General features: G+C 53.1%; 1 protein-coding gene across 1 annotated transcript; it reads right to left on the bottom strand.

The window, feature by feature from the left end:
• Positions 1-1,970: 1,970 nt before the first annotated feature.
• On the bottom strand, positions 1,971-23,973 carry NARF (nuclear prelamin A recognition factor). The gene is made up of 11 exons (XM_069481826.1): positions 23,863-23,973; positions 23,002-23,082; positions 19,880-20,023; positions 17,778-17,910; positions 13,066-13,200; positions 8,602-8,720; positions 7,083-7,212; positions 5,851-5,914; positions 4,619-4,756; positions 4,271-4,428; positions 1,971-2,319 (listed from the first exon to the last, which is right to left on the bottom strand). Exons 1-11 carry the CDS (start codon positions 23,887-23,889, stop codon positions 2,078-2,080), a joined length of 1,371 nt encoding a protein of 456 aa, XP_069337927.1. The 5' UTR covers positions 23,890-23,973; the 3' UTR covers positions 1,971-2,077.
• Positions 23,974-25,973: the final 2,000 nt, after the last annotated feature.

The raw sequence follows: 25,973 nt of genomic DNA, 5'->3' as shown, positions 1-25,973 counted from the left end.
GACAGCGTATGCCTGCTGAAGAGCATCAGCTCTCAGACCAGGTGGAAACAGGACTGAGAAACCTGGGCTTGGCCAGCCAGACCACAAGCACGGAGATGCAGACCTAGTGACCAGGACAGCAGGGCACACATTTATTCGATCAGATGTGGTTAGGTCCACTGCAGACCACGGCAGCCCCAGAACTCCAGCAGAGCCGGAAAGTTCCTGCACAGTGGTGGCTTCAGTGGGGTGTAAGCCTGGGCTCACCCGTCCCCCACGCCAGGGCCAGCAGGGCTCACTGGCAGACTGTCCACTGCCACCCCCAGCCTGGCCTCTGTGCTGCCCCTTGCTGCTTGTACTAGTTGGGTTATAAGGAAGGAAGGAAACCTCTCGACTGTTCTCTTGTACAGAGAAAAAACACACACGGATTCCATGCTCAGCCACAGTAAGACCCCAGGTCACGTTTTAACATCCAGTTCCTCAGCCTGGCCCCCCTCGAGGCCCACAGGAGGCTGTGTGGCCGGCTGGCTGTGTGGACGTGCCGTGAAGGTTCTCCCAGAGGGTGATTTCTTCACTGCAGCTGGCAGAGGGCCACCCACACCTTTCTCCTGCATCCTGGGAGCGAGACAGGACGACTGTCCTGACTCCACGCTAGGTGACAGCTCAGGAAGTACAAGGTGAGGCCACCTGGGCTCAGGAGTGGAAAGGGACGTGCCGCAGCTAGGGAGAACATCTGGTCACTCAGTGCTCTGCACTCGGACACTACACTGTTCATTCTGCAATCAGCTACTTGAGGATGGAAACCCAAATGTGTATACATTGAAAGCAAAAAAAAAATACATGACTTATCTAATTTTCCACCAGACAGGTACGTAGGTACAGCACGTGAACAAGGTGCAGGGCTTTGTCACACTGAGGGTCAGCGACGTCGCCACTCACGCTGACCAAATCTGAGGTCTCCGTAAAGCTGACCCTGGCCCGTCAGGCCGCCTTACTTCACCTTCCCCGGAAGAACCTAGTGCGGTTTCACCACTCTGGACTTCCAGGGGGTTGTCAGCCCTTTGTGGATTAACCGCCTTCTCCTCTCTTTTTAAGCGAGCTCCCACCAGCAGTGCGGCGCAGGGCTGGAACCCGCCACCAGGCAGAGGCCTGGCAGAGTGAGCGGATGGAGCAGGTCCACTTGTGCAAGAAGAAAATCCTACCTGAGGACAGCAGGAAAGTGCTCAGAGTAGGCCAACGCTTGGAAAGCTCTCGCCTGCCCCAGGGCCAGCAGGGCCTGGCCACTCCCAGCTCCAATCCCGACGGCACTGGGGGGAGCCTGGCGGGCAGCATTCCCGGGTCTGCACCGTCTGTGACACTTGTCGCCCCTGCTAGGCCTTTCTGAGTCCAGCTCAGAAGGACGTGCATGTTGCAGTTGGGGCCAAAGTCACCAGTGCCCCTGGGTCCTTACTGTGGACCAGGGGTGGCGGCTGCGCTTTCTGGAAGAGTGAGGAATGTGAGGAATATGGCCTAGTGCTGCCAAAACTTATGATTTTTTATAAGAAAAGCTGGAAATCCAGATTTGTATTACGAGTCTCTTGATTCTAAAAGTTGGCTGTTTATCCATTCTGGCAAAACCTTTACAAGGGCAACACAGTGGGTAAAAATAAGACCCAAAAAGGACAGCGAAGCCAGGACCGTGCCCTGGAGGCCCGAGGCTGACGGTGTCCCTGGGCCCTGCCCTCACGTCCATGTCACTCGACCTCTGGGGGCCTTGGCTCCTCACCGGACACTTTTTGGATATTTTTTAAAACCTAAAAAACAGTACTCTATCTCTGTTCTCACTCTTTGGGATTTTTTTCCACAATCTTAGGATAAAAAGATACTTAGGTTGGGGAACTCCTTCTCTCACGTTAAAACATTCCAATCCCACACAAGTGACGAGGACAGCACCACTTGGAACTGCATGAGGGGCCTCTGATGACAATGTAGCACGGATCTCTGAGAAACCAAGGTCACCCACCGAGTTGTCTTCTGTGTCTTTAATACTCCACACCCAGAGCAGCCCCTCTGCCCACGCAGTGCAGCCCTGGCCCGACAGCAACGCCTCCCGGGCTCGTTACCACCTGATGTCCGGGCCGTGTGCGCAGAGCTCGGGGCTCTGGAACCTGGTGTGCAGCGTCTCCTGGGCTTTGGGGGAGTCAAGCCCCTCAAGCCACTGCTGGTACAGCTCCTGCACGTGCGCGCTGGTCTCCGGGGGCCGCACGGGGATGTCGGAGTAGATGCCTTCCATCTGCCGCAGCAGGGCCTTGTCCACACGGCCGTCCCGGCTCTGGGCTTGGCCTCTGCCGTTTAAGCAACCTGAAAGACATACACAGAAGCAATCTGAATAAAAACCTGTCTGCTGCATATTGGACTATTTACTGTCAAATGTGCTAGATGATGCCATGATTAGTAGCATAAAAATTCACCTGAGCTGACAATATGATCTTATATCTAGAAAACCCCAAAGACTTTACCAAGAGACTCCTAGAATTGATAGATTCAGCAAAGTCTCAGGTTACAAAGTCAGCAGCATTCCTACACGCCAACAGTCAGGCTGAGGGTCAAATCAAAGACTTAGTATCATTCACATAGCAACAAAGAAAATAAAATACCTCAGAATATACTTAACCAAGGAGGTGAAAGATCTATACAAAGAGAACTATGAAACACTGAGGAAGGAAATCACAGACGACACAGACAAATGCAAAAGACATCATGCTCATGGATCGGTAGAATCAACACTGTTAAAATGTCCATACTACCCAAAATGATCTACAGCTGTGGTCCCCAAACCCTGGTCTGTGGCCTGTTAGGGACCAGGCGGAAAAGCTCCACCACAGCCTCAGCCCCCGACCCATGGAAAAATTATCTTCCATTGTACTTAAGAATGCGGGGGAGGCCCCTGCACAGCAAGAGGTGTGCGGCAGGCGAGCGAGTGAAGCTTCATCTGTATTTACATCTGCTCCCCATCACTCGCATCACCGCCTGAGCTCTGCCTCCTGCCCCCCAACACCCCCTCGTGGGAAAACTGTCTTCCATGAAACTGGCCAGATGTGGTGGCTCGTGCCTGTAATCCCAGCACTTTGGGAGCTGAGGGTGGGAGGATCCCCTGAGGCCAGGAGTTTGAGACCAGCCTGGACAACATAGCAAGACCCCATCTCTAAAAAAAAAAAATTAAAATTAAATAGTCATAGTGGCACATGCCTATAGTCCTAACTACCTGGGAGGCTGAGACAGAAGGATCATTTGTGCCCAGGACTTTGAGTCTTCAGTGAGCTATGACAACACCACTGTATTCCATCCTGGGTGACAGACTGAGACCCTACTATAGACCTTGTCTCTTTAAAAAACAAACAGCCAAACAAAGCAAAACAAAAACATAAACAAAAAAGATTCTGAGCAAATTTCCACCCTTGTTAAACCTCACTACCCACTGGTTCCAGAACGGCACCAGTGGGTGACCTCCTGGCTTCCACCTTCTCTCTCCCAGACCTCCAGCCCCGCCTCCTGCTGTCCCTCAGCCCAGCGGCAGGACCTGCCCTCCCCAAGGGCCAGTGCCGCTGGTCCCTGCCTTCTCTTCCCAGCCTGGGCCCCTCCTCCCTCATGTGTCAAAGGACACTAGGGCGGGGCCTCCAGCCACTCACGCCCTTCACAGGCGCCTCTTCTGCTGTGGCTTCACACCTTGTCCGTCTGCCCATCACGGAGCCTCTGGACTCGCACCTGGCATCGACCCTCGAGAATCTCACGGTGTCCAGTCAGGATGGCAGACAGCCCCGTCCCCACCGGGGTGCAGACGGACCACCACGGCTGCCCCCCGGCTCTGGACCCCGCTCATGGGCCCCTCACTCCTCTCCCCGAGTCTGGGGTATCCTCCTCACCTGCCGGGATGATCACAACCACCCAGGCTCTGTCCTCCCACCCACAGCACGGGACCCCTGAGCCACGGGCCGGTACCCCTCCTCCCCCCTCACACTCTGGTCTCCCCTCACTCCAGGACCGACCCAGCTCATCCTCGGCTCCCATGTGCCTCGACCCGTCGTGTGTTCTCCGTACCGGCCGACTCTTTCACCTGGTGCCCCGTGGGTCCTCCCATGGGGCACGGCCCTCTCTTCACGCTACGTGGGTGTGTGGGAAGGAGTGGGACCCACAGGGCCCAGAATGTCCCAGCACAGGCTGCAGGGCACAGTGCACCCCTGCTGAGCTGCCCGAGCGAGACTCTGGGGGCCGGTGAGGGCCGCCTGCCCGGCGGCTGCTCTTGGCATCCTACCTCCGGGGCACGCGAGGACCTCCACGAAGTGGTAGGGCAGCGCGCCCTTCTTAAGCTTCAGGACCATGTTCTGGATGTTCCGAAAGCCGTACGCAGCAGCAAAGCGTAGCAAAACCTCCCCGTTCTTTTCAAGGGTGACCTCTTGGAAGTCTTTGTTTCTACAAAATGAACAAAACGGGCTTTCGTCTGTCAAGTCCTTTATCTGTGACTTAAGGATCATTTTCTAAGTTTGGAATTTCAGCAAAATTAAAAAGTCTGAATAAACTCAAAAAAGGCCTTCTGATTTTGACCCTGTAAACTCTACACAGAACAGCGACACACACAGGCATGGCCTGCGCACGGCCACACCTCAGGGCTCGGTAGGTGACTTCCCCCACGTCCTCATTGAACAGCTCCTTGGCCGCGTGTCTGAAGACGTGCGCCAGGTGCCCGTCCGAGCTGGCTCCGTCGTGGCGCGTCACCTTCTCCTCCTTCAAGTCTCCAAACCTCACCAGGCAGAGAAAAGACGAGTCCCTCGTTAGTGTGATGCAAAAGGACAGCAAGAGTGAAGCCAGACAAAGGGCCTGGGACCCAGGGCCGCCCCAGGAACTGGGAATCTGAGGGTGACCAGGGAAGGCCTCCCTGCCCACACCTGGGCCACCATGAGGACCCTGGGCCACCCCAGGCCTGAGAAGAGTTTCTTAAAATCTCTAAACTTCAAGGCCGGGCGCGGTGGCTCACGCCTGTAATCCTAGCACTCTGGGAGGCCGAGGTGGGCGGATCGTTTGAGCTCAGGAGTTCGAGACCAGCCTGAGCAAGAGCGAGACCCCACCTCTACTAAAAATAGAAAGAAATTATATGGACAGCTAAAAATATATATAGAAAAAATTAGCCGGGCATGGTGGCGCATGCCTGTAGTCCCAGCTACTCGGGAGGCTGAGACAGGAGGATCCCTTGAGCTCAGGAGTTTGAGGTTGCTGTGAGCTAGGCTGACGCCACGGCACTCACTCTAGCCTGGGCAACAGAGTGAGACTCTGTCTCAAAAAAAAAAAAAAAAAAAAAAAAATCTCTAAACTTCAGTCCCACCTTCCACAACAGAAGGGGCACAAATGTAGCAACTGGGTCATGGAGCTTTGGAGGGGACACGAGCCACTGGTCTCCATGGCACTCTCGGCCCAGCGCCTGGGACACGGCAGCGCTGCAGGCCTTGCTGGGCACCAGGTGGCCGCTCACAGCAGAATCCAGCCTGCTGCTCTTGGTGCACAGGGACCTGGGGGAGCTGCTCCATGTCCCCGGAGGCAACACAGACTGTCAGGGGCAGGTGACACGCAGGAGGGCGGGCGTTGGTACACACACGTGCAGCTCTGCCTCAGCGGGAACACAGCGGTTTGTGCCTCTCCTCCGCCCACCCAGCCCCCGACTCCCTGGAGAACGGCATTCCAGGGTTCTGCGCTGTCCAAGTCAACAGCCAGAAAGGTGGCTGAGGGCTGTGGGGGGGACCACGCCTCAGCGCCTTGCACGGCTTTGTCAGAGAGCAGGACAGCCCTGGGATGGGAGGTGGCCCTGCCCACCAGTGGACCCTCCCCACAGAAGCCACTTACAGAGTGTCGACGGTGGCATCTTGCACTGAGAGGTCACTTTGCTCCATTATTTGAGCAATTTCACCTACAGGCAAACAAGTGGTATGAAGCACAGTCAAAGGCCACCAATGGCCCACACCACTGGGACACCACACTTTCCTCCCCCAGGAAATTTGACACCAGTGACCGGTTCCCTCCCTGCTCTGAAATCCTCACCATAGCAGGAGCCCAGCTCGAGGCAAAGCCACGCTAATTAAGTGAAAACACTGATAAAACATTAGAGGAGACATTCACTCTCCTCCTCCTGCTCCTGAACTGAGGATTGTACCAAAGACCAATACCCCCTTGACTGTGTTTCCACGGGGAAAACTGTCTTTCTTGCCCGGATGGAAATGTGTGCGTGTAACAAGCTCACACGGATCGAATGACCAAAAGTGCACTGGCTGCATCTGTGTGATGTTCAGCTATTCTGCAGTGACACCAGCTGCAAACCAGAACTGATTCTGCATTTCCTTTCACCCAAGGGCTCCTGAAAAACCCTTGATAGAAAAATTGAGTCTCTTAGCACGTGTGAGAGCAGAGTTTATCGTAGGAACCTGGGTGTGGTTCTCACCACGCTCAGGGAGTGAAGGGCCGCACTGCCCGCAGGGAGTCTGCGCCCATGGGGCAGAGACCGACCTCTGGGGGGGGCACCTTCGTGCTAGGATTTGAGGCCCGGGGGCCGTGAAGGGAATCAGAGCCCTTAAAGGTTGTCCCAAGAGCCAGCCACTCTGCCTAACCTACCTTGACCCTAACACCTGGGGGGAGACCCGTTTTCAGAGCCCAGTTAAAACAGATCCAGTGGAATTTTAACAAAGTCTTTGAGCTCCCTGCACAACTCCAGGAAACGATTCCCATGTTCAGCACACGCAGAACCTGTGCCGGTCTCCTGCCGGGACACCTGACAAGTGTTAGCAGGAGGCCTGCCAGGGCTGCACACGACTTGCCCTACCGAGGGGGAAGTGCGTCAGGTGCACTGCAAGGTAGAATGACAGGCCGCGCTGCCCGGGCGGTTCCCCGGAGACCTAACTCCTCCCACGGGAGAGGCAGAGGAGATGGGACACTGGACCCAACGCTACCCTTCTCTCCACTTTCACACAATTAAATCCCGAGATGCCGAGTGGCCAGTGACTTCAGAGGGTGACCAGACCATGGTGACCAGTGACAGGCACCGAGACGGCTCAGTGTGCAGACGTGCCCCAGCCCCCTCTCACCTGACGTTAACACACAGTCAGCACCCCGAGAACTGTGTGAGGCAGAGGAAAGGCCTTCTCGAAGGGCCTCCAGCTTCCTGTCATAGCAAGGGGCCACGATGACATGGAAGATCTTCTCTGGAGACAGGTTCTGTGGAGGAGGGACATCCCACATTTAGGCTGGTGGAGAGGTGACCATGGCAGCGTACAGCTGGCGCCCAAAGCACAAGGGACAGAGACTGTCGCCAGCTGCAGCCACAGCTGGTCCCTGTCCCTCTCCAGCTCCACCAAGCACAGCACCAGCCCGCACCCCGGCCGCCGCACCCAGACGGAGTCCAGCCCACCAACAAGGCCAACAGCCTGCGCAGCCTCCCTAGAAGAACAGGGAGAGCTGAGCCTGCTCCTCCTGGACGTGGCACGCAGGGATAGGACAGGTAAACGCCAGCCAGTGGAACTATGCTGGACGCCTGTTTGTCCAGACTTTCCTAAAGCTGCCCCTCTCCCGGGACCTGCCCACAGCTGAGCCAGAACCGGCGGCAAAGCCAGGAGCTGGTGGCCGCCGAGTGACCCTCGGGTGCAGTCTAGGTGGAAAGGCCCTACTCAGGCGGTCAGGCAAGGTGTGGCCAGGGGCCGGGGCTCTGCGGCTTGGCTGCCCCTCGGCAGCACCTGCAGGACCGGGGCTCCGGGCTCGAGCCGGGGGAGGACCACTCAGAAGACTGAGAGACACGTGGATTTCCCCCGACAGGTGGGGGCAGGGTAGGGAAGGGGTACAAAGTCCCACAGCTCGCTTTCTGTCCCACCTATGGGGGACACACATCCCGATGTCATGTTCATAATTTGCCAACTGTGTTGATTTTATGAGCAAACCAGGTAGAAAGAAAACATCCCCTACTGCTGAAATAACAACGCCACAAGTGTGTGTGCCCCTCCAGGGTGGGTGCCAGCATTTGAAAGTCCTCTATTGCCACAGCAGCTGACTCACCAGTCCCGAGGGGCTTAAAGGCTGATGGAGAAGGGTGGGGGGGCTTGCCAGGGACGGAGAACCAACCACAGAGAGGCCCCTTTGAGGGCGCAGGGAGTTCTGGGAGGCCCCGGGGGCTGGTGGAGGCCCCGAGGGAAAGGCTAGCAGAGGCCAGGCCTGGCTCCCGAGTGACAGTGGCCCTCGGCCTTTGGCACAGCCCACGGCCTCCCTGGTGAGGTGTCTGAGAAGCAGGCCGGCAGCTCCGCAGTGGGCGAGGCTGGGGCCTCTCAGCAGGGGGGCAGTGTTTCTCCCCGGCCCACCCTCCACCCAGGAGAGCCCCAGATGCCACAGGGAAGGTTAGGGGAAAGGAAGAGATCACGCAAGAAGGAAAGGCACAGAGCTGGACACCGGCAGGACACAGCGCGGCAGATGGGGCCTGAGGCCACAGCTTCCCTCATGCTCGCCTAGGGAGCTGTGACCACCCGGACGTGTGGCGGAACTGCCGCCCCCCAGCCACGGCACCCCTTGCCCGCCCCACCCAGCCCCTGCACCACGTGCCAGCAGCTCGTCTCCACTTACCTGCTGTCGGGCGAAATAATCTTTCACCAAAGAGCCCATGACCTGCTGGGGGGACTTGGCAGTGCAGAGGTGGGGGGTGACAGGGCGGCCCAGCACCCGCTCCGCGTACCGGACCCAGCCTGGGGAGAGAAGGGACTTGTGAGGTCAGTGCTGTCCTGCCTCGTGCTGGGGCTCTGAGTGCTGCGGCCCCACCCCCAGGGTGCAGCCAGGCCCCCTCCCCTTTAGAATCCGCAGCAGACGGCCTCCCCCAAACCTCCTCCTCCACCCGGCCTGTGGCTTGGGCTGGAGGACGGGAGCTGCTACAGACAGGAGCGTCCCTGCCAGACTCGGGCAGAAAAGGACCCAAGAGGAGGAAGGTGACAGTCAGGGTGACAGGCGCCCAAGGGGCAAGAACGAGCTCCGAGGGGCAGCAGGAGCAGCGAGCGACCCGAGCTGCACGAGAGGTCCACCCACCGAGTCGGTTCTCCCTGCCAGGACAGGTGGCCACAATGTGGACTGGACTTTACCAGCCCACTGGAAATTCACAGCCTGACAGCTGCGTAACTTTCAAAGCAACAAAGCATAAGAAATTTATATTCCCCAGATGATAACAATAAACATGGAAACCTGCACTGCGCTCGCTAGGAACCCAGGACTGTTCTGGGCATTTCTCCTTTGAGTCACTGATTCCCGCCAAACCACCCTGTCTGGGGCACTGCGCTGCCGCCCTGGCTTCCCGGGGTGGACACAAGTCAGAGGTCAGCTGACCACACCCCTGCAGGGGCCGTGGCCAGCTCCTCTCCCTTGCGGGGCACAGCCTGCGAGAATAGGTGGAGGGAGTTCTGGTGAAACCTGCTGACCTGGCAGCTCCAACGTGAGGCCCTGTCCCCACCGTCACACTCACGCACGTGCACACATGACAGCACCACAGCACGGGCAGGGCAGAAGCCCGAGACAAACCACCTGCTCTTGAGTGGGGCTGGGTCACCCCTGGGGGCAGCCAGCCTCCCCTGCCCACTCCTGGCAGAGAAGGTCTCCCGGAGGGTGAGAGGAGCCCAGGGACCCCCGTCAGAATGGACAATCACATCTGAACAATGGAAATCTCAAACAGGTGTCACCCACATGTGTGCCTGTGTGCCCAGGAAACGCCTACAGAGACAGACACCACCGAGAGATGTGCTGCCACCGAGAGGGTTAGGAACCCCTAACCCCAGCCTCTGCACACTTCAAACCTGCCACATGCACGCTGCATCTTTCACCGAAAGAGATAAAACCATTTACTAATCAGAGCATTTGGCAGGCCAAGGAGCCACACCCTCTCTGATCTCACAGCACAAATGCCAACAATGCCAGGACGCGACTCTCAGGCACGTCACGGAGGAGCTCGCTGTGTGCTGAGGCAAAGGCTTTGCAAACCTCTGGCACTGCGTGAGACCAGGTGAGACACCAGGGAGGTCAGAGCCGGGACCTGAGCAGGATGGCTCCCGGCCGCTGTGGCGGGCCAGGCAGGGCCAGGCAGGGAAGTCCAGGCTGCAGCGAGAGGGAGGCTGGATCCTCAGGGCTCACAGTGACCCTCGTGTTTGAAGCCTACCTACAGCTAGAGAGGTTAGTTTCTCCTGAGGACGCCTCTGATACGATTTCATTCTGAGCACCTGCCGTGGACAGAGATGCTGGTCCTGGGCCCTGGTCAGGCCCTGCTGGCTCCCACGGAGACCCTGCCCTTCAAAATGAAGGAGAAGTGCTGACAGAAGCACCCACTTCCCCCTGATGGGTTCTGGTGACTTTCCCTGTCAGAAAATACTCGCCCACCTCTTCTCAGAGCGACCTCTCGTAAAGTCACGAGAAGAACAAAGTGGGCTGGACTGAGGTGCTCAGCCTCTCCCCAGATTCTGCCCTGGGATCAAAGAGATGACTTCCCGTGACTCTGCCTAACTAGCGGGGGCAGGGGACAAGCACAGGATCTCAGCCTTGCAAGGCATCAGAGCCGTCTAGAAGCTGAGAAACTTAAACATCTCCGATCCCTCTGTGGGGGCCTGCTCGAGGTAAGCCTGGCAGGGTGGCATGCCTGCTTGTGAGAACAGGGCCCAGGCCAGACGGCTCCAAACGGCATGTTCCAGGCCAGGCCCTTTGGTTAGCCCCAAGGCGGCAGCTGCGGGAGATGGTGGCCCTGCTCCCCGCTTCCTGCCCCGCTCTCGGGCCCACTGTGGATGCCAGGGACCCACATTAGGAAGCCATTTTCACAGAGCCAGCACACGACCACCCAAGCCCCGGCTCTCTGTACCAAGTGAAATCAGCTGACCTCGGCGTTGCCTAAATTTCCTTAAATTGTCCATGCCAAATTATAGAAAAGGTTTAATTTTAAACAAGATCTCACTGAATCATCTCCTTGAATTTGAGAGTTGGTATAAACCTCAACAATAGTTATAGTTTTGACACACTTAGGTATAAAGATCTCCAGGAGGAAAATGCATCATTAAGAACTTTCTAGAAACTCCAAACCTACAAGTAAACAGCCCTGAACGGCTAAGTGAGACCATTAAATGTGGCAAATTTCAACCTAGGACGGAAAGCAAGAGGCTGGTGCACAGCAGATGGCTGGGGAGGACAAAGGGTTCTGGACACACTTCTCTCCTCAGCAACGCCGGTCCCCGGCCAGCACGGCTCTCACTGCCACGGGCAGGGCCACAGTTTCCACACAAGTCACCACGCTGCAGTGCCAGTGCTCCACAGTGAGCTGAGAGTTTCATTCTAGGCTCACGGCACAGGGCCTCCCACGAGGAGGTCCACAGGTGCCCCTGTCTGCTGGGGCGGACAGCAGGAATTCCCGCTCTGCCCGATGCCGGGAACTGTGGGCCCAGGTGGGAAACTGCGGTTCCAGGAGCCCAGGTCTTACTTCTGGCTCATCTTATGCTTCATCCTCCTGGGGTGGAGGTGGAACCAAGCGATAGTGACTGGTGCTACGAAGCCGCGTGTGGCATCACATGACAGCCCCAAAGGAGAGCACGGGGCTCATGGAAGGGAACTCTCTACACCTGTGAAAACACCTGGACTGATGGAAGAGCTGAATCTGACACCCACAACCGAGCCGCAGTCCATACTTAGAGTCAGATGGTTTATCCTTAGCCCTTTGATACTGACTCTGTGAACCACTATTCTAGAACAAACCAGACACCTGAACCAAGTCACTGACACCCCCCTCTCCCGTAGCTGAGCAGATCACAGCAGGCTGTGGGCTGTCGGTGACAGACATGGCTCAGGTAACGTCAACCAGCACAGCCTACTGAGCAGATGCTGAGTCTCTTTAGAACTGTGGTAATGGACAGAGTTTCCAAATGCTAAGCAGCCATGATGTCAACATTGCATTTTATTAAATCATAATCCTAATGATTGAAAGCTGACATGTAAAATGCTAGAAAAATCTGAAACCATGATGGGCAGGGAGATAAACTGAGAACTGAAACGTGAACTAAACCCTAAAAATTACACAGGGCAATACACCGTGTAGCTCTCCTATGCTTTCACAGACCTGATGTATTCAGAGTAATTTTTGACTAAATGCTATTTGCCAGTATAGCAAGCAATTCCTTCCTTCCTCCGTATGCATCTTCTTAAAAAAATGTCTTCATCCCAACTTTACATTTTTCCAGAATTGAAAAGTCCATGATAAATCTTTTCTATACCTCAGACACCAACTTGTTATCCTAAGACTAATTAAACAGTGGTTTAATAAAGGTTCCCTGATAGAATCTGAGTATCAATGTAATTTTTTATTCTGTAATTTTTAGTTAAGCTGGCAAAGGATACATAAATGTTTGCCATTTTATTATCTATAATTATTTGGATGTCTGGAATATGTCATATATTTGAAAACAGATTTCTCTCTCTTTTTTTTTTTTTTTGAAACAGAGTCTCACTATGTTGCCCGGGCTAGAGTGCCGTGGCGTCAGCCTGGCTCACAGCAACCTCAAACTCCTGGGCTCAAGCGATCCTTCTGCCTCAGCCTCCTGAGTAGCTGGGAGTACAGGCATGCGCCACCATGCCCGGCTAATTTTTTCTATGTATTTTTAGTTGTCTAGCTAATTTCTTCTATTTTTAGTAGAGACAGGGTCTCACTCTTGCTCAGGCTGGTCTCGAGCTACTGAGCTCAAACGATCCACCCACCTCGGCCTCCCAGAGTGCTAGGATTACAAGCGTGAGCCACCTCGCCCGGCCAGATTTCTCTTAATATATAATATGCTTATCTCAAAAACTTGAAAAACATGGATAAACAAAAATAAGAAATTAACACTCACCTGTCAGGTCCCCCCAAACTACCCACATTTAATAAATACTTTGATATAAAAACTGTGCATCAGGCCAAAGTCTTTCCTCTCGGTCTACAGAGGCTGAGTGGGACGGGCCTGCCGACCTCCGGCCTCACGGAGCGAGGGCAGGCCCTCCTGTGACTGGCGCCCAGGGCAACGGAGACGCCGTTGGGGGTCTCACCAGGACAGGCGGAGGTCAGCATGGGCAGGGCACGCGCCTCCTCGCTGTGCTGGTGATAGCGACGCACAAATTCTTTTTGACTCTCGAGGATACTAAAATCCGCAGCTATCGTCGTATCAAACACATAGTGTACCCCTGTGGGAGAGAAGGGCACACTCAGCTTCTCGTCACATCATGAGATCTACTTCGAGATCCTACTAGAATCTAGATCTACTTCCTCCCTCTTACTCATTTTTGGTTTCTTATGTTTAAGAGACAAACTTAAAGAATAGATTCTATGGCATTTCTCCCTGAGATACCAAAATCAGTCTTGATTCTTTCCTATCACTAATGGCATAATCTCAGGACAGTGTGTTTCATTTTTACTTTTTTTTTTGAGACAGAGTCTCACTCTGTTGCCCAGGGTAGACTGAGTGCCGTGGCGTCAGCCTAGCTCACAGCAACCTCAAACTCCTGGGCTCAAGCGATCCTCCTGCCTCAGCCTCCCAAGTAGCTGGGACTACAGGCATGCGCCACCATGCTCGGCTAATTTTTTCTGTATATATTTTTAGCTGTCCATATAATTTCTTTCTAAATTTCTTTCTATTTTTAGTAGAGACGGGGTCTCGCTCTTGCTCAGGCTGGTCTCTAACTCCTGAGCTCAAACAATCTGCCCACCTTGGCTTCCCAGAGTGCTAGGATTACAGGCATGAGCCACCGCGCCCGGCCATTTTTAGTTTTTTATTGTTATATTTTTGAGACAGAGTCTCACTCTGTCACCTGGGCTAGACTGCCATGGCATCAGCCTAGCTCACAGCAACCTCAAACTCCTGGGCTCAAGCAATCCTACTGCCTCAGCCTCCCCAGCAGCTGGGACTGCAGGTGTGAGCCACCATGCCCAGCTAATTTTTTCTATTTTTAATAGAGACAGGGTCTCGCTCTTGCTCAGGCTGGTCTTGAGCTCCTGAGCTCAAGTGATCCTCCCACCTCAGCCTTCCAGAGTGCTAGGATTACAGGTGTGAGCCACTAAGCCTGGCCCATTTTTTTGTTTTAAAAAACAATAAGCAGCCTGAACAAGAGTGAGACCCCGTCTCTACTAAAAATAGAAAGAAATTATATGGACAACTAAAATATATATATACAAAAAATTAGCCGGGCATGGTGGCGCATGCCTGTAGTCCTAGCTACTCGGGAGGCTGAGGCAGTAGGATCGCTTAAGCCCAGGAGTTTGAGGTTGCTGTGAGCTAGACTGACGCCACGGCACTCACTCTAGCCCGGGCAACAGAGTGAGACTCTGTCTCAAAAAAAAAAAAAAAAAAAAACAATAAGCATGTATCACTTCTCACAATAAAGTATGTATGTTGTCTCTCATTTCTCTCTCTACATCTGTTAATATAAACTCCAAGTTATTGTACTCCATGTAAATCAATGGATTATCTATCATAAAGGTGCCTACAGCATTTCTCTCCAATTCACTGGCAAATTCCAATCTGTGATGGTCCTTGACATCTTCAAAGTAGGTGGGTACAGTAGAGAGACATAGCTTTGTGATGGTCTCAATTTTTACGTTGCTTTTTAACTATCTTTTTCTTAACGTACGTTTCTTAATGTTGGTCAATAAGCCCAAGGCAAATATACTTTCAATGATTACGTTAGAGCCAGTGGAGAGCTTGCAAGGGCTGCAGAGACTGAGTTTCTGGGCTGGGCCGGGCCCGGTGTGCAGCTGTGCTCTCTGGCGAAAGCACGTCTCAGGAGGGCGAGGTCCAGGTGAGCACAGCTGCCCTGGAGGAACTACACAGCTGGCCGAAGGAGCTACGCTGTCGGGAACGGCCGTCCATCCTGCCCCGGCTCCTTATATCCTTGGCTGTCATGTCCACCCAGAGAGGAGCGTGGGTGCACGATCCTTCCCCCTCAGGCCCAGGTCTGTCACGTGGCTGTGGCCAGAGTCCTGTGGGGTGAACTGCAGGGGAACGGAGGCCAGGGAGGACGGTGACAGAGGAAGGCTTTGCTCTGGAAGGGTTCGAGATGTGTTCTGACCTGAGGTTTTGGTGTTTTCTTCCACTCCTCTGTACCTTTCAGTTCTTCTGTCCTTGTTACTTGCAGTTAAGCATCAGTACTTTCGCACAGGGACAGTGGGGGCAGCAGGGACTCAGACCTGAGGCAGCTCTGGCTCTCAATAGGTGGCTGAAGTAAAGTGGAACAGATACTCTGAACTTTCACCACCCAGGACACAGATGGTGACTGTGAACAGTACCCTTCTCAGCATTGTAAGAACCAAAGGACCTAGTTCTACTCTGGTGTCAAATCTCTGAAAGATGTTGACTAAATAAAAACGTTTTTCCCCCTTCCACTCTTGGTCCTCTTTTTCTCTGTTGCTTTTTAGAAGGAATTGCTTCCATTCGCTGTTGGCTCCCGCCTGCTGCACCTGAGGTGCGCAATGTCTCCACGGCCCAGCTGCAGACCACGCATGTCTCACGCCTTTGTGGCTGCGAACGCGCCTGGAGTCCTCACCTTTCGTGGGAGACCACACAGATGGTTGGTTTGTTTTATTAATACATCTTTGAGCTCACCTTCAACATAAAATTACACTTACAAAGTGACCTTCACTTGAGAGTCTCAACACTGCAAAAATAGGCCGGGCGCGGTGGCTCACACCTGTAATCCTAGCACTCTGGGAGGCAGAGGCGGGTGGATCGCTCGAGGTCAGGAGTTCGAGACCTGCCTGGGCAAGAGCGAGACCCCCATCTCTACTAAAAATAGAAAGAAATTATCTGGCCAACTAAAATATATGTAGAAAAAAATTAGCCAGGCATGGTGGTGCATGCCTGTAGTCCCAGCTACTCGGGAGGCTGAGGCAGTAGGATCCCTTGAGCTCAGGAGTTTGAGGTTGCTGTGAGGTAGGCTGACGCCACGGCACTCACTCTAGCCCGGGCAACAAAGGAAGACTCTGTCTCAACAACAATAACAAAAAAAAAAAAAAAAAACACCACTGCAAAAATATTTTTCACAGTCAAAGCCTGATACAACTAAGCCTTTTCTTTTAGTTCCTGTGCAGATACGGAGTTGCTGTCTCCAGTGAGTTTCCACTGGGAAACAAACAGCCGTCCTCCTACTCAAAACCAGTCACTGTGTGATGTGATCGGGCGTGGTGCTAGGCTTTGGGGGAACAAAGACAAGGGACACAATTCTTCTTCCCTCAAGCTTACAGGGGAGTTCATTACGTTGGAAGTCAACATCCCCACCGAGCTTTGCACCTCAAACTTGACATACTCAAAAAAGCCCCAATCTGTTTCTCATCTAATTTTTTTCATCTAAGTACATAGTTTCACAAACCAAAACCTCAAATCCCCCATCTCTCCCCTACCTAATCAGCAAGTTCTGTTGTTTCTGATTCAAGCTGTATCTGGAATCAACCCACTTACCTTCATCCCCATTGCTACAACTGATTCCAAACCCCATCAGCCCTCACCAGGACCATTAATGGTTTCCTTGCTTCTACTTATAACAAAAAATTATAATAAACAAGTAACTTTAAAATCCACAGCTGATATAAATCTTAAAAGCAGCCAGTTATTTTTAAAAAGAAATGTCATAAAATTTAAATTATTATCTTAAAATATAAGTTTCAATGTGGATGTATTTTCTTTATTAATATGTAATATTCAGTTATATATCTATAAAAAAAAAGCTACCCCCAAATAAGGCCTTTCACCATGAGAAAATATAGCACTCAACAACTTTGATCTTTGGTAAAATTAACCTTACCTGACGCGTTTTAAGTTTACAAGCAGGAAGAATGGTTTAACAAGATCCCATTCATAGCTGCGACTTAGTTTTTGTTGTAGCACATCATGCACAAATCGACCAGGCTCTGAGAAAGTGCCACTCACCAAGAGTGCCAAGGAGCAACAAGGCCACAGGCTGTTTCTCAGACTGAAAGACTGTCCTGGTGATGCTTATTCCAAGTGTCATTAGCAATTCCCAGCATATCCACATCTTTAAAAATGCATCGTGGAATAATAAAAACTCTTATCTGGCAACTGGCTCACACTCCCTTTTTCTGGACGTGCGTGCTGAGTGCTGTGCTAGGAGGGTGTCCAGGGCTACAAGGCACCGCCTGAGCAGACGAGCACCTTGGCCACACTAGGGGCAGCACCCGCCCGGCAAAAGCAGAGGTGCAGCAGCATTTCTCACCAGTATTTTAGGCAGCGATATTCCAGTGCTGACATTTGAGTTCTTTGATTATATTCTTAAATCACCACTTTTCACTCCACACATCAAGAACATAAGCCATTCCCTTCCTGCGCTGTTCTTCAGAAAGCTTCTTGGGAAAGTGAACACCAGGTATTTCAGAAGTGACTCTGTATCACGTAAATGCCCCCCTGTGAGCTGGGAGCCACCCGGAGGCTGCTGGGCCAGTGTGGTAGCCTCCCAGTGTCCCTGTCCACACTGGCAGCCGGTGGTCACTTCCTGCTCCCGAAGGGGTCAAGGGGTCAGCCCCAGCTGTAACAAAACACCTGTCTATACAGGGCAAAGGGGACAGCGACATTTGCCTACCAATGATCAGAAGCTGGGTTTCATGACATAAGGGGCAAGGTCCTTTTAGGTCCTTTTATGTTCCATGAGACTCTCGTGGGAGTTTATCCTGAATCCTTAAAATTGAACTTTAGAGATGAAAAGGGCACTTATAAACTCAAGTTATAAATCCACAAATTCATCAAAAGGCAACTTACCGAGACTTTTGAGGAAGCCACAGAGCCTTCTGGATGCATCAGTTACACTGACATTGAATTTAGCAGCAAAATAAGGCAAAGATTGAGGACACACAGACACTACCAGCACTTTGTGCTTTGAGGTATCACATTTCTAGAAGGAGAAACAGAATCACGTTATATATGCTGATTATACATGGAGTAAGAGTTAGACACCGTAATGAGAAATTCAGAACAATGTAATAAATGTTCTGTGCAAAGACTGATAAACTAGACAAACACTGGCAAACATAATTAAGGAAAATGGAGAAAAAAATCAGGATTAAAAAATGAGACATGAGCCGGGCATGGAGGTGGCACCTGTAGTCCCAGTTACTCAGGAGGCTGAGGCGGGAGGATTGCCTGAGCCCAGGAGTTCAGGGCTGCAGTGAGCTGTGATCGATCGCACCTGTGAACAGTCACTGTGCTCCAAGCAGGCAACACAGAGACTCCATCTCAAAAGAGACAAGACTAGATCTAAGACAATTTTGTCCATTTTAAGAACATTGTATTAATAAATGCAAATAACTAGAGAAAATGAGACCCAATAGGAAGCCTTAAAATAGTGTCCAGAGATGCCTTCTAAAGTCTTCAGGCCCAGAACATTTTTGTGACAAATTTTTAAGGAGCGAATAATTCCATCCTCAAACTGTTGTCTCTATCAACGAAGAAAGAATGGAAGATGCTGGAACAATTGGCTTGTTCAAATGGAAAGGACTGTATTCAAATCTCACACCATACTAAAACATAAATTGCAGACTGGACGAGCAGCATAAGATACAATATAAATTGTCAGTAAACATCATTGAAAACCTCCAGCTCTCTAATGAGCAGGAAAATGCAAATGGGATCATCTTCTGCCCACTGGATTGGGAAATAATTGTGAGCCTGGTGTGGAGTGTGGTCAGGGTAGCGAGACACAGCTACCTGCCTGCATCGCTCGTGGGAGCACAAAGTGACAGAGGCACTTTCAGGGCACTTTGGCAAAAACTACGATGCTACAGCGTTTAAGGTGTCTAGCAGTCCTGCAGAGTGCCCCAGAGGGAACCAAGCTGTGTGATAATCGACTCAAGTCTGTTCGACACAGTAAAATGGCTAAAGCCATTAAGTCCCCTGAATGGCGGAGGACGAGCATGTCGGGACAGGGCTGCCGGGGGAGGGGGTGTCTCCTGGTTCAGACCATGCTAACGGGCAGCCCACTGCTCGCTCACGGGCCTCCCAGGCACCGCATGCCACGAAGGGCGCCCCCGACACAATTAAGGCTAACAACAGAAAGACACATATTTCCATCTGAAACTGTGGCCCAAATGGTGCTGGAAAACTTGTCCAGGAGGACGTCACAGGGTGAGTGGTGAACACTGAAGTCCGCCTGGCTCTTTCCCTGTGCTGTGACGTTCCTGTGAGCCAACGTCTTGAGGTGCCCACACCAACTGTGGAACCCACTGACACGGGGGTCAGGGCACCGATACCTGGGCAAAGTACGATGCCCTCACTTCCGGAGGGGGGTTGGGAAAGCGCCAAAAACAAAGTGCTTTTCAGCCTCACCTGCCGTGTCTTTCCTTTCTTTCCCTGTCACCTGTCTCAGTGAGGCAGGTGACACCTGGTGGTTCCCTGCAGAAGGTCTGCAGGGAGGAGCTGGAAAAGGGAGGCTGGGATGACACTTTCCTGAAGAGTCTTCGCCTGGCCATTAGAACACACCCCCGTCTCTGAAAACATGCTCTGGAGGTAGACCACCACAGCTGGGGCACCGTGCCACCCACGTGACCTGGGCCACACTCCCTGCCCTCGCCAGGCGGAGGCCTCCCCTTAAGCCACAGGAGCCTGATGGGTGGTGCCAGCCCCCACCACGGCCTGAGCGTCGGCAAGGGAGCATGAATCTTTGCAGGGTTTTGTTCTTGACAAAGGGGCTTGGAAGAAGGTTAACTACCGTACAGGATGTCCTGATGCAGGGAAAAGGGCGAAATGTCGTGCTGATGTCTGAGCAAAGGCTTCCATGCCCATGAGGAACACGGGCCTCACCTGGATCTCCACCTGCCTCCCCCAGTTCAGATCCCCAAAATCAGCAAGTGCCATGGATGCCACACCTTATTAAGGTTCAGAACACGGAAGAAGTCCTTGGCATTCTGCTGGGAAAGCTGGACTCCCTCCTCTGCAGTCAGGCAGCTGTCACATGCCAGGCAGTCACTCAGAAATATCTTGGCATCGGCCAACTTATGGAATTCTCCCTTCTACAAAAGAAAGATGGCGGGCGTGATTCTTCAACAAACACTCTTCAGTGTGCTTCTCCAGCCATACAAAGCTCACACTCAACACTGGAGGCAATACCAGGGGCCAGGCCTGGTGCTCAAGGGGCTGGAGGGAGATAGCATCTGCCTCTGAGCAGCTCCAGGTGACAGAGGAACCGGAGGAGCATGGGACCCAGCCCACGATGACGACACCAACGAGTCATGCAGATGACAATCAAGAGTGGAACCCGGCCCTCCCCACCCGCCCCTTCAGTGCCTGTGACTAGGCCCTGACTGTCCCTGTAGCTCCCCACGCCCCACAGGTGGTGCTCACAGCCCTGGCCTCTCCCTCGAGGTTCAGAACGTCACAGCCGCTGCTGACTCCCGGCTTCCACCCGGATGTGTAACAGGATCCTCAAACCACCCAAGACTGAAATGCTGATACTCAAATCGGCCCCGGCCCCATCCGTGTCAACAAGAGTGACTCTGCTCACCTGGCCACTGAGACTATAGAACCCTGGCATCCAGCCTTGAACCCCACTCTCTCCTTCGTGACTGGCCTATGCCCCCAGAGATCCACTAGCACATAAACCACATCTTTACTCTGCTCAGAGCCCTCGATAGCAGCCCCTGCACACGGGCCTCAGCCTGGCCAGTGCCCCACCCTGCTCCAAGCCTCACTGCCTCCTCGGGTCCCACACACGCAGTCACACCAGTCCTTGCTGTTCTTGCCACTCCAGAGGGCCCCAGGCTCACCCCTCGAGTGCCCTGAGCAGAGATATGACAACATCTGCCAAAGAAGCACCACCCCTCACCTGTGTCTGCCCTCCCTCCCGGCGTAGGTACCATGAGGCTGTGCCCCTGTCCTGGGCCCATCTGCTCCCCAGCACTCTCCAGGTACCGCACACAGAAGCTGCTCAACAGACAACTGGTGGATGAAACCATGAAGACTGAAGCTTACTGCAGTCATTTCAACAAATTTACGAAGACTCCTCAGATGGTCTGTGTGTTTGTTTTTCTTTAAAATATGATTTGACAGGAGACAGCTCTGGATGTGCCCCTTCCTTCCACAGTGCACCCAGAACAGGATCCCAGCCATCACCTCTGCCTCCCCCCACCCCCAGACGTGACACAATGTCCCTGTGCAACTTGTTTTCCCTAGGATGTTGTTCTGTTACAGATGGGGACACAGAAGGTCTGCACAAGGCCCAAGAGTGTGCATTTCAAACAAACTCCCAGGCGGGGTTGGAGCTGCCACTCCTTGGGTGTGGTGCCTACTAGAGACTGTGGGGCTGCACAGAGTTCTGCCCCCACAGCCCGTCCCTATCAAGGTGCCCACAACCACACCGCACCACTGCACCAGCAGTGCGTCTTCCAAGCCTCACTGTGGGGCATGCTGTGCACAACCCAGTCCTTGCGCAAGCCTTCACGGCTCAGGTCCAGGTCAGCTCCTTTCCACCCTTCACACAGCTACCTCCGGCCTCCTAAACTCGCGCTTTCTGCAGAAACACTCTTCCCTTTTATCCAGCCCATCAGCCTCACTATTCCTCAACGGCACCTGCTGCCCCTGCTAGCCGTGCTTCCTGCTCTCCTCCCCGACACTCCAGACCAACATCCTAAAGAAGGCTCAGTGTCCATGGAGCTAAAACTACACTCACCTGTGTCATGCCCTCTCTTCTGCTTCTACACCCTGGCCCTGCCACACTCTGCCCAGGCCCTCAAAGCTGCCCCCCAAGTGGCTTCCTTCGATTCTCCCCCTACTCCAGCCAGCTCAAGTCTGTTGCCCTTGTCACTTGCCCTAAAGCACACACCCGAGTCTCTCCCCACGCCCAGACAGCCTCCATAGCTCTTCACTGCCATCAACCTGGCGAGAGCCACTGACCCTCCTCAGATCACATCTGTCCACACCCTCCCTGTGCCTGGTGTGCCAGTGCCCCAGCCCTACACTCCCACCACCTTCCAGGGCCCCCTCCACTAACCCTTCCCCACCTCCTGTCATCCTAACCACCACCCTGGCGGGGCGCCTGCTTGGGCCGTGCACACTGTTATCTCATCCTCTCCACAGCCCTGGTGGGGAAGGGCTCAACTCTCCCTGTCATTGATAAGGCGACAGGGGCTCACAGGGCTTAGATATCTGTCCACGGTGATGCAACCAGAGGACAAGTGTGGGAGGGCCCGGGCCTGGCACTCTGGGGCCCTGGCCCCGGCTGGCTCCAGGGCTCCCCACCTGTCTTCTGCCTGTGGCCAGCTTTCTGGGTGCTTGTCTCAGCCCCTGCTGCTCCGTGAGGCCTCGTCTCCGCAGAGCCGAGCAGACACACGGGTGCACCAGCCTGATCAAACGCCACATGAGCACTACTGAACTTAAAGGGAAAATCTGTTACCCGCCTCTCCTGTGTTGCAATTCTCCACTTATAAATTTGGTGCCAATACTTTCTAAGGGAGGAAATGACCTTAACCTTTCCCCACCACATCCTTTTCTTGGTAAAACGGGGATAATGATAGTGCTTATCTGAAATGCTCATTCTGAGCATAAAACGAGACAGCACTTTCGTCAGTGACACACTCAGAGTACATACCCAATAAACACAAACCATCCCTACTAGCTACGAAGAATTTAAAAACAAGAACTGAATTGGAATAAAAACAATTAGAAAAATAAACTTACAGAATCATAAAATTTTGAGTGACAAATAAGATACCTATCTCAATTCCCATTTCGCAGAACGGAACTTTCCACTAAATGCTTAAAGTATGAACATCACACCACTGTTTCTTTGCTCCCAGTGCAGTCCACCTCGGCCCAGGGTGTTCTGAGACAGACCTGTGACGGCCCTGGAGGGTCCTGCACGGCTGTCAGCCCTTTGGCTTTCCTCTGTCTTCCTTAGAGTGCCAGCATGCACGGTGACCCGAGTCCCCAAAGAGGAAAAAGACAGCAGCGGCAGTTTACTCTAGGCTGATACAAAACTGAAGCGTCTACTTGCCTCTCCATTTTCCTGGGCGGGACTCGGTGCCTCATCCGACACATTCTCTTCATCATCAGTTTTTGTTTTTTTACTACATTCCTTAAAAAGACAAGGAAACATTATTAAAGAACAACTCTTAATCTTTCTCCATTTAAAAAATGTACATACTCCGACCAATTGACCACACGGCTAGAAATCTTTCCTACAAAAATAAAAGCATGTGCACTCAAGGTCACAAACACACGTCCATAACGCTACTGTTTGCGGCCTTCCACCAACAGGTTAATGGGCGTCTGACTCACCTGGACACAAGGCTCCTTAGAATATGAGCGCAGCCACTACAAAGAATGAACTAAAACAGTAGAAAATGCTCTGAGAAGATGCCTCCTGTAGAGAGTTACGTAAAAACGAGCAAGCTACAGACCGGCATTTACGATACACCTCAATTTCTGCAATAACGAGTGCCTACGCGTGCCTTGCAAGGCTGCGCTGCCACGTCTAGGGACAGGCGTGGGGCCGCCGGCGCCCCCCGCGGCCCGTCCTGCTCTCCCGCACCCTCCGCTAGCAGGAAAGTTGCTGGAGCCAGTTCCCGTCCAGAGCGGCGTTTCCCGCGTACTGTGACGGCCCGGAACGGTAACGGAGGTGTTTCGTGTGTTTTTAAATGTTTCGGTTTCCGAGGCGTCGAGAGGGCGCACGAAAAGGGGACAGGCGCAGTGCGAAGCGCGAAGCCCAGACGCCGCCCGAGCCGCACGGCCCGGTTCGCCCGGGAGCGGCCCTGCCTGCGCGGCCCGCCGCCCGCCCCTCCGCCGGAACCCGGGGCTTCCCGCCGCGGGGACACCGACCCCCGGCCCCTGCCGCCCCGAGGCGCGTGGCGCCCACCTTCCGCGTGCAGTGCTCACACTTCATCTGGAGCGGGCGGGCGCGACGCCGGCGCCGAGCCTGACAAGACCACCAGAAGACGCGGACGCTGCGGCCCGCCGCCCACCGCCCTTTGTTGTCCTCCCCCGGCCCCCAGCGCGGACCCACCCCTCGACTGCTGAGATCGGCCAATGAGAGCGCCGGTATAGAGCAAGCCACACCCCCAAGCCAATAGGAACGTGCAGCGGACGGTACGGCCCACCAGCTCTGTCTAAGCCAATGAGAGCGCCGGAAAGAGGCGAGCCTGGCGCTGGAGCCAATCGAAGTGTGCGGGGTGGAGCGCGGCCGGGCCCGGCGCTGCGGTCCGGCGCCGCCGGGCACGGGGCCGGTACTCGCGCCGGTTTCGCATCGCGCGGGTCAGGCGGCGGCGACTAACGAGGGAGCTGGGGAGCGCGCGGGCTTTCCCGCGGGAAAGAGCCGGGGCGGTTCCTGGGCGCTGGGCCCGGCAGGCACAGAGCCGCCATTGCCCCCTCGTGGCGTGTCACGTAGGCCCCGCGAGGCGGCATTGCGCATGCGCGACGCGCTCGGCGGGTCTGCGCGGCCGGAGCCGAGAGCGGACTTCGCGGGGCGCCGGGCGCGCGCACTGTCGGGGTGGGTTCCGCTAACAAAGCGAAAATAATTATTGTTTCCCCTAGGGATTGATGCCAGCTAATAAAAACGTACTGGTATCACGTGCAGGGCCATAGTGCAAATGTTGGATTCTGAATCCTAAGCGTGTTACAAAGTCCGCGCATGTGCACTGTGGGAACCGAGACCGCGCCTGGGGGGTCCGCGTGACGGGACTGACAGGGCGTGGCACCGTCGCCCCGGTGGCCGCAGGACCCGGCTCACACCCGTCTGCACTCTCCTGGAAGCAGAAGCAAACGTCCTCCTCACCTCCGGCGGTCATGGGAGGCAAAGAAATATTTAAGGGCTATTCCAGTCCTAGAAAGCCCACTGGAATCTTTTAATTTTTTTCTATTGAAATATTTTATTCATAGAGTTTTCATACAGCTTTTTACAAACAAACCAATTCCGGTGCCTCCCGCCTTCTGTGGAAAAATTATCTTCCATGAAACCAAACCGGTCTCTGGTGCCAAAATGTTGGGGACCACTGCGCTAGATTATGCAAGTCACGTTAGCACCTTTCAGAAAACGTCTTTCAACTTTCAGCATGAATAAAAGGATAATTTTAGGTGGTCATTTGTATATATATTTTTTAATGCTTTAGAAACATAACTGCAATATTATCATGTTTGAAAAAGAGAGCAAATTACAATCACTTAATTTTATCAAATATCCAGTCACTGGTCCCGATTTCCCCAATTGTCTCATAATTTTTTCACAGTTTACTTAAACCAGGAACGAAATAAAGTCCAATATATTCTATTAGTCTATATTACAATTGGTTTATATGTTTAAGTCTCTCTTTTAAAAAAGCTTTTGATTTTGACATAACTTGGGACGCAGAAGTTCCAAAGATAGTTCCTGCAATTAATGTTTTTGTTCTTGTTTTTTAATTTGTAGGTTCCATCCACATCTCTCTCTATTTGTCCTTACATTTGCCTGGAGTATTTCCCACAGTTCTACCTATGTCCCTGGGGAATCCTTTAGTAAATCCTTGTCTTCTGAATTTCCAGTAAATAGATCACTCTGGAGGGTTGATCACATTCAGGTTAAATTTTTTCTGGCAAAACTACTTCATAGATGGTGTTAAGTACTTCTGATATCTAACTGTTCTTTTATAATGCTAATTAGCAGACATTAATGTAATTTAATTGGTCCATTAATTCATTAGGGTGATTTTTTTTTTTTTTTTTTAAAGAGATGGGGTCTTGCTCTGTCCCCCATGCTGGAGTGCAATGGCAACATCATGGTTCACTACAGTCTCCAACTCCTAGCCCCAAGCCGTCCTCCCACCTCAGCCTCCCAAATTGCTGGGATTACAGGAGTAAACCACATAGCCCAGCTCATTAATGTGACATTTTAATCCTACAATTTCTTCTTCATTTATTATGGAGAATACTTGTATAATGAGAAAACTCCCCTCACCCACTATTTGGTTACTCTGTTGTAAATTTTATAAAGAAAGG

This window comes from Eulemur rufifrons, chromosome 9 (assembly GCF_041146395.1).
Source record: "Eulemur rufifrons isolate Redbay chromosome 9, OSU_ERuf_1, whole genome shotgun sequence".
Taxonomy (NCBI): Eukaryota; Metazoa; Chordata; class Mammalia; order Primates; family Lemuridae; genus Eulemur; species Eulemur rufifrons.
This window is presented reverse-complemented; position numbering and strand designations above follow the sequence as displayed.

Bases quoted from the DNA above. Each gene is read 5' to 3' on its own strand.
- NARF (XM_069481826.1), bottom strand. From the start codon at position 23,889: ATGAAGTGTGAGCACTGCACGCGGAAG. The intron at 13,201-17,777 runs GTAAGTTGCCTT...TCTCTCCCACAG, and splicing joins TGGCTTCCTCAAAAGTCTCG to GGGTACACTATGTGTTTGAT. The intron at 8,721-13,065 runs GTGAGACCCCCA...TTCTCTCCCCAG, and splicing joins GCTGACCTCCGCCTGTCCTG to GCTGGGTCCGGTACGCGGAG.